A 16,897-nucleotide genomic window follows, 5' to 3' on the forward strand; every position below is an offset into this window, starting at 1 on the left:
TTTTATTAATAGGGACCCGTGCTAGATCGATTCCTAGATTTTTTGGTTTTCTATTGTTTTCTCAATTCCTATTCAGGATTTGCGGCTGAAATTATCAGGGATTGAATATGCTAATAGTCTACATATTTCAAGTTTCATTTAGATTTGTTTATAAATTGTGGTGCTAGATCGATTCCTAGATTTTTAATTTTTCGTGATTTAAAGGTTGCGTGATTTTGAAGTTTTCGTCATTTCCCTATTTCATCAAATATATAGGATGACACTGGTATATTGTAAATATATTCATAATTTCTGAGCTTCCCTACTTATGGATGCTGTCATCCTTGTTATATTATTATGGGTTAACAAAATAGTTTTGACATGGTCAGGGTGTTAAAACATAAACAGGAATGAAAATATTCATAAAAATACCCCCCCCCCCACAAAAAATGTAGTTCTGTTGTTTATTTACATGGGACTGGGAGGCAAGAATTTTGATGAGTTGAACAATATCAACCCCCCCCCCCCCGCCCCCCCCCCGTCCTTCCTCTTATACATATATATTTTTTACTCCGTAATTACTTTTATCCCAACGTGATGTCTAAAACCATGCTTCAAAAACACAAAAAACACGATTTTTAAAAACTGTAAAACTAAAGGAGAGGGGCGGTTGGATGGTCCCTCAGTTATATATCGTGTACTTTACCCTTTTTGTAGAAAAGCTTTACCTTTGAAAAAGAAAATGCTTGTGTATATTGCTTGAAGCAAAAATCAAAATACTCCTTTTACTTACCTTGGGACAAAATTACTATGCTCATACATTTCAGCAAATATATTCCTCCAAAAAATTCCTTATAGAAAAGAAAAGAATTTAAAAAGCGTTTCAGCATAAAAAAAGAGCTATTAGGAAAATCTGCGTAATAATTTCTTTGTTAAAAACGTGCCATTATTGCTATAGGAGTTTTTACTATATTGTGGGATCATAGTAGTTTTAACTACATTGTAGAATCACCATTGTTTTAACTACATTGTAGAACCATAATAGTTCTAACCACATTGTAGAACCATAGTAGTTACCACTACATTGTAGAATCGCCTTAGTTTTTACCACATTGTAGGACCATTGTAGTTTTGACTACATTGTAGAATCACGTTAGTTTTTACCACATTGTAGGAAAATTGTAGTTTTGACTACATTGTAGGCCAATCGTAGTTTTCACTATATTGTAAAACCACCATAGTTTTGACCACATTGTAGGACCACCATAGTTTTCACTATATTGTAGAACCACCATTGTTTTGAATACATTGTAGGACCATCGTAGTTTTCACTGGTTCTGTGAAGCAATCAGAAGTCTCCAAGAACTTTTTAACTGCGCTTAGACGCCCCAGGTCACCCCTAGAATAAAGGGATTGTCATAGTTCTTTATCGCATCGTATTATAGACAGTTTTTCACAGATAGTAAATTTCAATTTTGTTGGCCCAAATGGGCAGTCAGTTTGGTAAAGTAACATAGTACTGTACTCTGCCTGTTTATGGGGTAAGACATTTCCACTATTCTTGTTATTTAATGTAACGCGCTGGGAAAACAAGCAATTGGTATAATTTTTAACATCTTAAGAATACGCTTTTTCTTAATTTTTCCTAATGCTTTCCCCTTATAGTTTTCTATTGATGAAACTTTTGTTATAAAACTATAGTATTTTTTCTTTTATAAACCTTTATAAAACACCAGCGACTGTGCTCATAGCATACCAGGGGCTTTGTATTGAAAGGGGCAGAAAGGGTCTAGAAAAATACTTAAAGCTATCCGAAGACTTAGATATGAAAAATTAATAGCCTAAAACCATCACGGGACCTATGTGAAGCTTACCTAAAAGAGATAAACAAATCAGATCAATAGATCTTAAGGCTCCTGCAAAAAAAACCTTAGATCTTTACATAATAGAATTAACCCTTGATACCTTTATCCATAGATTTTTAGCGGAAAGACGCGCTTAGTGCACTTTTATCTTTAGTTAGGGAAACTTGAACTTTTACTATTCATGTAATTTCTAAAGTAAAAAAACCTCTTAAAGCGAAGCTTTTCTATAATTCGGGTTGGTCCGTCCGTCCGTTAGCTCTTTTTTTGTGAATTTCGATTTCAATCTTTGCATGGTGATTCCTGTAGTAGTTAAGAACGATTTATAAAGCGTAGCAACTTTATAATCGTTGCCGTATGTCCGTACGTACATATTAAACATGTTGATTTTTAACTTTTTTTACCTACAAATTTTTATGTGATATAAAAATTCGATTGATCTGATTTTTAAAATACTAATTCCTAGGACAAAAAGTCCAATGTTATAAGCGAAACATCTCCATAATCAAGTACTAAAAATTTGAGTATGTCCTAAAACATTATCCTGTATTTAGGCAGTTTATCAATAAATTTACATACAATTTTGTTTCGACTTTTATACTTTTATATTTTGCTTTTTCAGTTCTGAACTTCTGACACTTTACAAGTGTTTATGTTCGTTTATCCTACCGTTTCAGAGCTTCTTTTTTATGGATGTTCTCATCCTTTTTCAGATTAAGTTACACAATTTAGGCATGTCTTATTCTTTAAAAAAAAAACATTATTTGATTCAAATTAAAACTAAAAGTGAAAGATTATTTAAAATAAAGGATTTAAGCATTGATCAAAAAAATCTACTAAATTATTCATGAAAAATCTGTTTAACTTTCTAGAGTTCAAAAGTTTCTACATATCTTCATATATGTAAATTTTTTATATTCCTAAATAAAACAATAATATGTATTTTTTTTCCATCTGTTCAGAATTGTTATCTATCGCATATTTCCACGGATATAAAAATGAAAAAATTCAAAGATTAAAACAAGTTTTGTTAATTTAATATTCGTGGAAAATTGTCTGATGCTAATTATGAATTTTCAGCATGGATGAGAATTGGAACTAATCCAGCGGATATTAAACAGGTTCGAAGCCATAATGAAAAATATTACCCACTCCTTAAAAATAAAATTTTTTAATTTCTATTTTAAAACTCAAATTAAAGATTGTAGGTTACACATTGTCTATTTTCTTAAAAATGCCTCCTAAGAATATCTGTCACTCCATACATTAAAATCTCAAAAATGTCAAATTGCTTTTTTTCAGAGAAGTATGATATTGTTCTTATTAAGGCTATGAAGTTTTTAAATTTCATTTTATTTTCCTTTCCCTGACATTAGAAATCTATTTCTTTTCAGGAAGAGAAAGGACAATGGGCTGTCATTACACTAGTCCCCAAAGTCTTACAATAACGTTTTCTTATTCGTTGGCTTAACAACCTTGGGACTTTTATTGTGTGTTTGATTAAGTTGAGTGTTTAAACGTTTCTACCACTAATTTTAATCTACAAAAGGGTTCATATTGTTTATCATCACTAGGGATGTACATAAATTTATCAGCAATTGTCTTATCCCTTGAGAGCCCTAAACAAATTCTGTAAAAATCATTAATAATTTGATTCAGAAAAAGTCAACATTTAGTTTAGCCGTTATTTCTAGACATAACAATGTATTTTTCTTACACAAAAATCAGCTAAAAGATTTTTAGGAATTTTAAAAAGATTTTTTTTTGTGGTAAAATGTACTTTTAAACGAATATTGGCGGCTCTGCCTCTAGCTTTTATCTTTTAGGTAACATATAGAAATATAACCCAATAAATTTGAGATAGACAGATATAAAATTAAATAGATAATATTATAGGAATTCATTATTTTTATTTTTCTCTTTTAAATTAAAAATATCAATATTTTTTTTCTGTTCAAAAAACAAACAAACATTTAATTTAGACATAATATGATATTATTATTTTATTTAGAAAATCCGTAAAATTTTTGAAACAAAATCTACTTAACTTTAATGAGGAAAAAATAGTAGAAATAATAAGATATAATATTCAACAAATGTGTTTAATTTCAGATAATTGCCAAAATGACGACATAGAATAAGAAATACAGATATAAAGTGACTTCTTAAAGTGCTTATAAATATTATATCATCGAAAGTATCAGTCTATTCTAAGCTATGTCTTCAAATGTTCAAGGTATGGTACAATGTTTTAGATGCCAAGCTTTTCTAAAATTAGAATCCACCGTACATCCGTCAGTCAGTCCGTAACGGTTAGCTCTTTTCGTTAATTTAGACATGTTAGAATTTTCATATCGATTTAAAACTTTGAATTATGATTCCTTAATCAATTAGGTACGATTTAGTAAGTGTACAACTCTATAATCGATACTAGAAAGTTGGTACGTTCATTTTAAAAATACTGTTTTTTTAACTTATTGACAACAAATTTTTTATGAGGTAATTATCCTATTCCTCTGATTCTTAAGACAACAAGGTACAATATAATAAGAGAGGCATCTCTATAATCAAATCCTAAAAATTTTCTTTCTAATTTTAAAGCTTTGCTTTTATGGATGTTGTCACATTTGTTTTATGTGAAAAGTATAACAGACACTTCATATTAGGGTCATTTTGTCATTTTGTCAAATGTTAACATTAAAGCTTATTATTAACGAACTCTAAAAAAAAAAAATACGGCGAATAAAATAAAGATCTTCTAATAACTGATTTTTTTAATTCCTGAAAAAACCGCTATAGTTGCGCTACTAATGGGCATCAGCGTTCTAGTAATTTAAGACTTTTTACATAAAAAAGTTTTAAACTTTGCAAAATTTCTTTGACAGTTGATAATGTGACATTTTTCTTCAACCTTTTTTTGGACTTTGGGTTATGAAAGTTCAAACCAACATGTCATGATAAAATAATTCTATTTTTTTTAAAAACAATGTTTCCTATCTATTTTTTATCTATTTATCTATCCGACTGTCTGTCTATCTATCTTATCTATCTATCTATCTATTTATCTATCTATCTATCTAAATATCTATCTATCTATTTATCTATCTATCTATCTATCTATCTAATTATCTATATATCTATCTATCTATCTATCTATCTATCTATCTATCTATCTATTTATTTATCTATCTATCTATCTATCTATCTATTTATCTATCTATCTATCTATCTATATATCTATATATCTATCTATCTATCTTTCTATCTATCTATCTATCTATCTATCTATCTATCTATCTATCTATCTATCTATCTATCTATCTATCTATTTATCTATCTATCTATCTATCTATCTATCTATCTATCTATCTATCTGTCTATCTATCTATCTATCTATCTATCTATCTATCTATCTATCTATCTATCTATCTATCTATCTATTTATCTATCTATCTATCTATCTATCTATCTATCTGTCTATCTATCTATCTATCTATCTATCTATCTATCTATCTATCTATCTATCTATCTATCTATCTATCTATCTATCTATCTATCTATCTATTTATCTATCTATCTATCTATCTATCTATCTATCTATCTATCTATCTATCTATCTATCTATTTATCTATCTATCTATCTATCTATCTATCTATCTATCTATCTATCTATCTATCTAAATATCTATCTATCTATCTAATTATCTATCCATCTATCTATCTATCTATCTATATATCTATCTATCTATCTATCTATTTTTCTATCTATCTATCTATCTATCTATCTATCTATCTATCTATCTATCTATCTATCTATCTATCTATCTTTCTATCTATTTATCTATCTATCTATCTATCTATCTATCTATCTATCTATTTATCTATCTATCTATCTATCTATCTATCTATCTATCTATCTATCTATCTATATATATATCTATCTTTCTATCTATCTATCTATCTATCTATCTATCTATCTATCTATCTATCTATCTATCTATCTATCTATCTATCTATCTATCTATCTATCTATCTATCTATCTATCTATCTATCTATCTATCTATCTATATATCTATCTTTCTATCTTTCTATCTATCTATCTATCTATCTATCTATCTATCTATCTATGAATGAATGAATGAATGAATCAGGAAGTTGGTTTTTGAGGAATTTTGAAATGAAACTAGATACACTTAGATGAAAAATATCTTGCAATTTTAAAATGTTAAGTTGTGAAAAGAGTGGTTCACAGTGGGCATTATTCTTAGATTTAGACACTAATCTTACTGCTTTTTTTTGTTTCATAATAAGTGGTTCTAAATCCTTTAACTTTGCATTACCCCAGGTTATTACAGAGTATTGTAAATGTGGCTATAAAATTGAATTATAAATAGTTTTCAATGTTTTCAATGGTAATATTTTTTTCACTTGATTTAATGCATAAAGTGCGCTGGAGATTTTATTATTTACATTGTTAATGTGTTGATTCCAATTTAGTAACTCATCAAGGGAGATCCCTACAAATTTAAAGGATTTGGTATCAAAGTCATTACCTATTCTTTCTATCTCAATGTTATCAATAAAGAGTTTAAAATTATTTACTTTGGGCATTTTTTCATGTCTAAAGATCATAAATTTAGTTTTGGAAATATTCAAGGAAAGTTTATTTGCTTTAAACTATGATAGTAGTTAGAGCGCAGCTATCAATAATTTCTATAACAAACTAATTCTTTTCATGAAGTTGTTGATCTATACGGAAAATGGCATGTATGCCTTCAAAATTTACATCATGGCGTTTATTACAATTTCACATATATAATTGAAACTTGGTAAATTTTATTATTACTTTACAACTTTACATATTTAAAGAATGATTTAAACAATTTGTAATCAATGAGATATTAAAATACTCTCAAATGACAAATTGTTAAAAAAAATAAAAATTTATTTAAAGATCTAATGTGGAAAGTATTTAAATAATAAAAGCTGTAAAAAACACTTTCTGATTGAAACACCTAGCGACAAAATTAGAAGCTAAGAATATTAAATCAAAATAACCCTTTATAGACGGTAAACTATAAAGACAAAATGTTATTCTTAATTTAAACAAAAATACTATTAAACAAATAAGCTAAATTTATAAAATAAAACGATTGTTTATTTATAGATTTAAAAAAAACATTCATCATTAAAGGTAAAACAGCCATCAACGTTTCAAATTTTTGCATAAAAGATACTGTTAAAGAACATACTTACAATTAAGGACTTGATTATTAAGATGCTTCGCTTATAAAATTGTACCTTGTTGTACTAGGGGTCAAGTCATAAAATCAGATGAATAGGCTAATTATATCACATAAAACATTGTTGTTGAAACGGTTAAAAATCAACAATTTGCAAAGCATTCTACTACAGGAATCACTATGTCAAGGCTGAAATCGACAATTCAAACATGCCTAAATTATAAGAGCTATGCGTTACAGACGGACGGACGTACAGACGTTTTAAAAACGGAACACATCTAAAACCTATTCGGTAAACCTTTCCTGTACATATCTCGATACTGGGATATCATATGAGATCCAAAATTATAGAAATAATATCCAGACCTAAAAATATCCAATATCATATGAGATCCAAAATTATATAAATAATATCCACACCTAAAAATATCCAATATCATATCTATCTATCTATCTATCTATTTATCTGTCTGTCTGTCTTTCTGTCTGTCTTTCTGCCTGTCTGCCTGTCTGTATGTATGTCTGTCTATCTATCTATCTATCTATCTATCTATCTATCTATCTATCTATCTATCTATCTATCTATCTATCTATCTATCTATCTATCTATCTATCTATCTATCTATCTATCTATCTATCTATCTATCTATCTATCTATCTATCTATCTATCTATCTATCTATCTATCTATCTATCTATCTATCTATCTATCTATCTATCTATCTATCTATCTATCTATCTATCTATCTAGAGAAGGCTATGTCTCCTGGAGGTGCCAGCTCTACTACAGGAGCCCACACAGTGCAGGGAGCTGGCAAGAAGGTGTTCCTGGTGCAGCCATCCTCCAGTGGCAGGTTCACTGTGGTCCCGGCACAACCAGATCAACATGAGACAGGTAACATCCTCCAGTGGTAGGTTCACTGTGGTCCCGGCACAACCAGATCAACATGAGACAGGTAACCTCCTCCAGTGGCAGGTTCACTGTGGTCCCGGCACAACCAGATCAACATGAGACAGGTAACATCCTCCAGTGGCAGGTTCACTGTGGTCCCGGCACAACAAGATCAACATGAGACAGGTAACATTCTCTAGTAGAGGTAGGTTCACTGTGGTCCCGGCACAACCAGATCAACATGAGACAGGTAACATCCTCCAGTGGCAGATTCACTGTGGTCCCGGCACAACCAGATCAACATGAAACAGGTAACATCCTCCAGTGGCAGGCTCACTGTGGTCCCGGCACAACCAGATCAACATGAAACAGGTAACATTCTACTAAAATATTATGCATTGTATCGTATTACGTCCAGCTTTCTACGAATATAAAAAAAATATAAATGTTCTGTGGGCTTAGCTGCTGGTATTTGATAAAATTTATTCAGCCCCTTGGTAATAGTATGTTAAAATAATAGCTGAAACTAAAATTTTATGAGATAAGTTTTACTCATATAACATATAATACTCTTATGTAATACATCAAGGATCAGGGATAAGGCAATAGACGATAAATTGATGTACATTTCCATATTCCAACAATGATTAACAAAAGTAAATTTAATTATTGGTTAAAATTTATTAACACTATTAGTCTGAAACATCAAAACAAGATTTAGTTCAAGTTTTTAATCCAACGAAAAATATTTGGTCAATAAAAATTTGGGAACCATTATAATTTGCAGTCCAATGTCCCCTCCCTCCCTAAGGACGATAGATGCTTTATCCTTTAAACTGTTTTTAACCTATTTTTGAATGGGGGGTCAAAAATATACTAGGACACCTATAGAATCAGACTGCAGAGCACAAATTTGAATTAAGTCCCCAATAAACTTTTTTTGGGGGATTTAAAAATTAATTTTTAGTGTTGCTGTAATCATTTTGACCGAAGCAAAAGCTCTTTTTTTACTTCTGGTAATATTGTGGCTTACAGAACATTTTTATATAATTCACTTTATATTGATACAATAAAAAAACATTACTCTGTTCATTGGAAATAATTTTTTTCCCCAAAACAATTGATTTTATTGAAAAATCTAACATTTACAATAAAACAAATAATTCTGAAATCTAACCAATAAGAAGTCTTGTTTTATATAATTCTTTACAATTCAAAAAAAGAGTGTTTTCACAAAGTGACTTATTTCCAATGTAGTAAATATTTTTTATTTAATTAAAATGAAAAGAATGAAAACCATACACATAAAAGATACATACTTTTTAAAATTATTTTAAAAGATAAGTTTGAATAATCTTATTTTATAACACATTTGTATATGTGACAAAAATAAATTTGTTGTATTGCATAAACATTTGTTGTCATTTAACCCTTTACAGCCATTTTTTATGTTTTTAAAATAAGTGAGAGAACACAAACATGTTAATGTTAATTCGTTGATATATTATAAAGAATTAACTTTTTAGTGAATTTTTATAGTAAAATCATAAGGCCTAATTTTACTCTATACCAGAATACAATATTTATGAAGCAAAACACTCTAAAAGCTACGAATTTTACCCAAATAAAAAAAAACCTTTTGCTTCGGTCAAAATGATCACGGCAACAGTAAAAATTAATATTTAAATTCCCCCAAAAAAGTTTATTGGGGACTTAATTCAAATTTAGGCTCTGCAGTCTCATTCTACTGGTGTCATAGTATATTTTTTATATACGTTTTAAAAATAGGTTAAAAACAGTTTAACTCATATTCAATGCAATTTGTTGTATCCTAGGTAAAAAGGGTTGTAGGTTAGTTTTAGCGCCATTGTCCGTTCCCTTCCCTTAAGAACATAGAGTTGAGTGTCAACGTTTCAACCACTTATTTTAATCTATAGTAGGGGTGATTTTGTTAATCATTATTGGGGATGTACATCAATTTATCAGTCATTGTCTTATCCCTTTAGATCCCTGCAAATAAAACCTGAGCTACGTTTACATCTTACAAATGGGATGTGCATTCATTTCCGCATATTACACGAGTAGTTAGTATTTCATATTTGAATTCGTTTAGAAAATAGATACATACTGTATGTCTATCTAATTACATAAATTAGTAAGTTTTTTTTTCTCTTGAGCTTAAAATTTTGATAACTAGTGAACTGGTTGAGTTCTCCAATATAGGGAAGCCTGACAAAAGTCACTAGATAGTTTTCAGCTAATTTATCTTAAAATTTAAGTCTTGGAATGGTTTTAGTCTTTTTCTCTGGCCCCGATTCCCCTAGATGATGGGGGCGCATATGAGATAATAAACAGGGGAAATAAGCAGTTTTTGCAGTTGTTGTAACATGATTTTCTGGGGTTTTTGATGGTTTTTGATACACACCTGCAATTGCAGCACAAATAAATTTTTAATGAAATGTGCTTAACATGCAACTTTTTCTCTCAAAAATCAACAAGAAGAAATCAAATTTAATATTCAACAAAAATCTCTTTTGTTCTGATATTGTCTAAATTGTATCTTTTTACTGGAAATATTTGTCATTAGAGAGATTTATATTTAAAGAGATGTTACATGAATAACTTGATGTCTATTCTAATGAAAATCGCCATTTCAAATATTAATTAAGAAATTAATTTTATAAATTTCAAACTATAAAGATTGTTTTGATATTGTATTAGTCATTGAGAATTACTACAATAAATTTAATATACAATATAACGCCATTCTAATAATGACCTAATATTTAAATTCCTAAATTGACGACATAATAGCAGAACTTTAGTTTTACTGGAATATTAAAGGCGATTTGTCGAATTATTTATATAATTGTGAAATAAATTCTTATCTTCTGACTATTCAACGTGATTTTCTCGGGTGCCAAATAAGTTTTTTTTCAGGTGTTCTAATAACCGCTAAGCATCTGCTCTACAACTCATTATGTCCGCCTGTCTGTCTAATATACTCACCTTTTTCTTCCATCTGCTTGACTGTTCTTCATGCTTATATATATAAGAGACTCGCTACTCATGCATGTTGCCATCCTTGTTTATATCTTGTACATTCAATAAAAAATGTACTTATTGTATTACTTCTAAAAGAGTAAACTGATATGACAACTGCAAATCTACAAAAATGTACAAGGTTCTACTAGTGCTCCTTCCTTCAAGCTAAATTTTGTTGGAAAAATATGAGATGTATAACCATAAAGAAAAAGATTTTAGTCCCAATGTGCAGTATAACTAAAAAAATCTTAAGAGTAATTATCTAAAGTAAATATGTTTATATGTCAATTTAAGTATGTCTACAGTGTCATGTTTTCAAGGTGGCCGAACTTTTGACTTTGCCGGGTCACCAGGGAAGCTACGGTAGACCAATGTTAAGGTGTCTATATAAAGCTTTTGGCATAACAAAGAGAAAACTCTAAAGGACACCAAAAGGGCGAAAGTGACATCGATACGAGAATAATCGGTCACCTTGCCAAAGTTGAGTGTCTGAACTTTATGCGTTTAGTGCCCTAGGAAAATGGGGATAGGTGTCACAGCTTTTGGCCTACCTATTCTATTGACGTCATAGTAGAGAGAAAGAGAAATTGAAGAGGAAAGAACCCTCTAGATGTATAGGGTATTTCCTGACGTCAATAGAAGAGGTAAGCCAAAATCAGTTAAATCTATCCCCATTTTGCTAGTGCACTATAGACAGCTATCAAATTTGTTGCTATACATATTACAAGCAGTGTTTTTTTGATTTTATTGCACGACAAATTATGTTGTTTTTAAATTAAAAATATTGTTTCCTAAAAGGTAAAATTTAGCTAGCTTTAAGCTTGTTGTTTGAAGCTGTTTTATATAAACACATAGAAATATAGGGGGTAAAGTTTTCCTTATGCAGATATTTGCGTAAATGCAATGTTTTTTCTTTCTTCATATTAACACCACATTTTTCATAAATATAACGAATATTGGCCAGTTTGTATATTTGTCTATCAATTAGTTCATCTGTTTTTTTTCAAAGTCTATTTCATGAGAAAAAAAAAATTCTCTATCAAAGATAGGCGGCAATTTTTTGTGATGATTCCCATTTTCTATATTTTAAAGAAAAGCTTCCTCTGACAAACAACTCTGTATGTTCGACCGTTTGTCTGTCTGATCATTCAAAATTGTGATATACAATTAATTTGCTTTCAAGAATAATAGTTGTAATATTTAAACAACTTTTATGCATTTAATATATTTAGTTTTATTTCTTTCTATTTTTACCCCAAAAGAAAATAGATATGCATTTTTCTCAAATATGTAATTTAGATTAATTGGTGGCCAGGGCTCTGCAGCCGTGCGTCAGCCGCGTGTAAGCCTTAGTAATAGTAAAATCGTCATATTAAAATCATCAACCATAAAATTTAGCTGGATGTCTAAGCCTGTTCCTACACAAACAATCCATCTTTTATAGTTTAAAGTTGAGGGTTATCCGCGGCTGAGGCGTAACTGCCGAGCCCTGTTGGTGACGGCTATCCCATTACAAATTCTACTCTAATTTTAGAGTATTTTCACAAAATTTTAGTTGTAAACAAAGTATAAAGTTGAATTTATCATGCTTGATATTGATAATATGAGGTTTAGATATTATTTGACTAAACCGTTTGAAAGATCATAAGAGACCAATCAGAGATTATTCAAACAAACAGGCACCCTACATCTTTTAGCCTCATAACAAAGTGACAGGATGTCTGTATGTCCGTGTGTCTTTATGTCTGTCTGACTGTAGCTTAACATTTGGTGACTGCTGAACTGAATTGGTACTCCTTTACAGTGAAGCTTCGTTTAAGTCCAGGGAAGGTTTATACTTTTTTTGGGTGAGTACTGTAAGCCTCCAAAGAAAAATTTACAAAAAAATGTCTTCTAAAAACAAGAAGTAAAAGTTGAGGTTATACTTACCATTCCCTTGAGTGCCCCTAGAGGCTTCTATTTTAAAATAATGTACACTGTGTAACTCTATACGCTGTACAGGTGTATTATAAAGAAGCACAGGTCTGATTTTTGCTGACTTAAATACTTTAATACCCTACTATTTTGTTCATTTATTTACTAAACTAAAGAAATAAGCAAATATTACTTTAATAACTTTTAGTAAATATATTTTGATAAAATATTTTGGGTTTTTAAACATCAATGTTTAAATAGCAAATTTTTTAACAAACTGTAACTTTTTTTTCTCGTATTCATTCGAATCCGATGGACAGGAACCGGTTCTCATCCATACGAAAAAACCAGTTTTAATCTTATAATTGTACATTCTATATCCGCGGAAAGCCGTTTATAATACGATGCGAGAAATAACTATTCCCCTGTTTAATGTAAAAATATGAGCTGTAACATCTAATTAACATCTAATTTGACAGATATCGTATTTGATATATCAATTTGGACTCTTAAGTATATCTTGCTTTCACTGTTTCTAAACTTCAGCAAAAAATATTAAATTAAGGATTCGTTTGAATCGAAAGCTGTCGACACTTAGGGTCGGTCTTTCTATACGTTCAGGACAAATAGCTCTGATCTGAGTAAATTGAGGCGTGTTAAAATTGTCCTATTTAATTCAAACTTTGCATGATGATTTCAGATAGCGCAGTAGTTCTATAATCATAAACATCATTTTTTTGACAAATTTTTTAAAATGATTTTTGAAATATGGTTCTTAAGCCTTTATCATAAGAGATGTACTTCTATAATCAAGTAGTTTTGGGTAAGATGTCTGCGAAAATTTATTTCAAACTAAAGATTAAAATTGCTGGTTTATATTTTAATACTGTCTGGTATCAAAGTTTCACCTTTCTGTCATTTTACTCAAACATGACATTTATTTTATACTCGATAGAAAAAGAAGGTTGGGGTTTAAATAACTGTATGTCCACACTCCTTGGAACCTCCCCCGACTTTCAATTGGGTCTTTGAATATCAGCCAACAGCGTCGGGAATATTATCATAGTCAAGTCGCTACAAAAGAGTAGCAAGCAATTTGCTAGCAGACGAAAAAGGTCCCCAACATGGACCCAGGTAGTTGTCTGGATTATACATCTATTTTATAGATTTATCAATGTTTAGGATTCCGGCTTGGCGAATACCTGGCAGTCTACTGGCGTACCTGGCTGGTCATTCTGGCACCTTTTATTCTCTCTCCAATCATCCTCGTGGCCGAAGAACCATTGGTAAGTCAGACAATCATATTTTATAAAGTAGTAAGTTTTTTTGTCTTAAGATTTCGACATCTACTGAACCGATTTAGTCCTTCCTTTCATATAAGCTTTTAATAGGTCACTGGATGGTTTATAGCTATTTTCCTACTTTCCTAACTCCTTCGAATACAGGGATCGTATATGCGAGAAGCGCATCCGCTAGTTTAGCCTAAAGTAATTTTAAAGAAATTTGTTGGAGTTTCAGTCCAAACAACGTCATATATTAAGATGTTAAATAATGTTGCTCTTGAATCTCTATATTGTGCCTATAAAAAATGACGCCATACAATATAAATGATCAATTATAGGCCAATACACAGGCTAAATTACCAAAGACAGGTCAGTTTACATTCTAATTGACCAATGGTAGGAAAGTAAGACGTCATTTTTTAATAGGCACTATAAGAAGCTTCGTTGCTCATGCTACTTGGCGTAAACTAGGACAAAATTTAATACTATTAAGAGGGCAATAGTGTTAAAATGAATCTACTTTCTTCCATCAAAGCCTACAAAATTCTTAACAAATTCTATATGAGTTTGGGTTGTATTCTCATTCAGTTCAGTCCAAGTGACCTGAGCAAATGAGCTGTTATATTTTTTTATTTTATTTTCTTGTATTCATTCGAATCCAGTGGACAGGAACCGGTTCTCATGAATACGAAAAAACTATGTCTAGCATCGTATTATATCCAGTAGGGTTGGGCCGGATATCCGGTGTGGCCGGATATCCGGCCATTTTCAATATCCGGCCGGATACCGGATATTGAAACTATCCGGCCGGATATCCGGCTCTATAACTTTTTATACTTTACACCAAAAATCTCTGCTTTTTAAAATCTTAAATGGCTATAATTTTCTTATAATTGAAGCTAGAAGAATATTTTTTTTGAATAAGTTTAACTTTATGTAAATTTATATAAGATTTCTGAAGAAATTTTTTTTTACTACTTTAATATCTGGTAATTTGGCCGGTTATCCGGCCGGATATCCGGTAATTTGGCCGGATAACCGGATATTTGCCGGATATCCGGCATTGGCCGGATATCCGACCGGTTACCGGATATCCGGCATTTGAAATCAGCCGGATATCCGGTATCCGGTATCCGGCCAAAAAAGTATCCGGCCCAACCCTAATATCCAGTTTTCTATGAATATAGAAATGTACAATCATAAGATTAAAACCAGTTTTTTTAGCCGGTGCCTCCGGCACCTCGGGGCTAAAAAAACTAGTTTTAATCTTATAATTGTACATTCTATATCCGCGGAAAGCCGTTTATAATACGATACGAGAAATAACTATTAAAGCCTTTCTGCCATTTAACGTTTATTTTTCCATAATATATAGAGTAAACCAATAGAGGGGGAGAGGTAAAATATATGTACAATGTCCTAACCTTGTGGACCCTTTGCCGACTTTAATTGGGTCTTTGAATATCAGCCACTAGCATTATAGATATTAAAACATGTAAGTGGCTACAAAAGAGCATAAAGAAATTTGCTAGCAGACGAAAAAGATCCCTAAGACCGGGGCCAGATAGTTGGCTGAGTTATACATCTATACTTAATACATTAATTGATTCCATAATCATTGATGAATATTCTACTATTTGTTTAGCTTCAAAATTACTTTTACAATTCTATAGTTTTAACCAAATTTGGATATTTCTAGATAATTCTAGCTGTTTGTTTACTATAATTTACCTTAATTTACTTTTAAGGATTATTAATAGACTCTGTCACAAAGTACGATATTGTTTCAATATTGGTGAACTATTATTTCCGCATACAATCCTTTAATAATAAATGTAATAATTATAGATGTATAACCCATACAACGTAGTGGGACAAAGTGACTCAAAAATCAGCCATGTGACGCAATAAAAATAAAGGAATATCCATCTCTTTTAAGGGGTTTTCTTTCCCACTTCTCCTCTCATATTCCTCATTTTTATGACGTCACATGGCTTATTTTTAAGTCACTTTGTCCCACAACCATACAATTACCTGGTCCCTGTCTTTTTCGTCTACTAGGAAACTGCTTTATGCTCTTTTGTAGCGACTTTTCTGTTTTAAAATTAACTATTGGCTGAAATTCAAAGACCAAATAAAAAGTCGGCACAGGGGCACAGTATTTAACCTCTTAAGACATCTTAATGATGACAAATATAATCATAATAGCCAAACTTAAAATAGAAATTGATTCCACAAACACCAGTATAAAAAAATTAAATTAACAAATTAGCAAAACTAAAACTTTAATAAATAAGCTTGTTATGTGGTTGTGATTTGATATTTTAGCTATTACTAAAGAAATCTTTTTTTTCGCTATTTTAATTTTGGGTATTATAATACAGTGTGTTTTTTTTTATGAGAACTTTTTTTTACCCCACTTATAGTTATCAGAATTTGATGATTAACGGCTTATTTTCTTCGTTTTTTATAACCATTTATAGAACATCAAAAAAAATTTCAGTTTTTATTTAAAAAGTACAGTAAAATAAAAAATTCAAAACATGGGTGTCAACATCTAAAAATGGTTTTAGCGCATTTTTCTTAAGCTCAAATCTTCTACCCTTTGCAAGAAAAAAATCGGATTTTCAGTAGTCGACTTTGGGGGGCCAGTACTACCTCCTTGGTTGAGATATGGCC

At 30.6% G+C, this 16,897-nt stretch overlaps 1 protein-coding gene across 8 annotated transcripts in view; it reads left to right on the forward strand.

The window, feature by feature from the left end:
* The first annotated feature begins 2,103 nt into the window (after nucleotides 1-2,103).
* The window catches only part of LOC145318655 (Na(+)/citrate cotransporter-like), a 66,792-nt gene continuing 51,998 nt past the window's right edge, over nucleotides 2,104-16,897 (forward strand). For 6 of the 8 annotated variants that reach the window (XM_080160069.1, XM_080160072.1, XM_080160070.1 and 3 more), the window contains exons 1-3: nucleotides 2,104-4,077; nucleotides 7,836-7,979; nucleotides 14,118-14,221. In XM_080160069.1, the coding sequence (XP_080016195.1) occupies nucleotides 4,059-4,077; nucleotides 7,836-7,979; nucleotides 14,118-14,221 (267 nt within the window). In that variant the 5' untranslated portion in view covers nucleotides 2,104-4,058. The other 2 variants (XM_080160076.1, XM_080160075.1) reach the window with 2 other exon arrangements.

This window comes from Acartia tonsa, chromosome 5 (assembly GCF_053477335.1).
Source record: "Acartia tonsa isolate MP-2025a chromosome 5, ASM5347733v1, whole genome shotgun sequence".
Lineage (NCBI taxonomy): Eukaryota > Metazoa > Arthropoda > Copepoda > Calanoida > Acartiidae > Acartia > Acartia tonsa.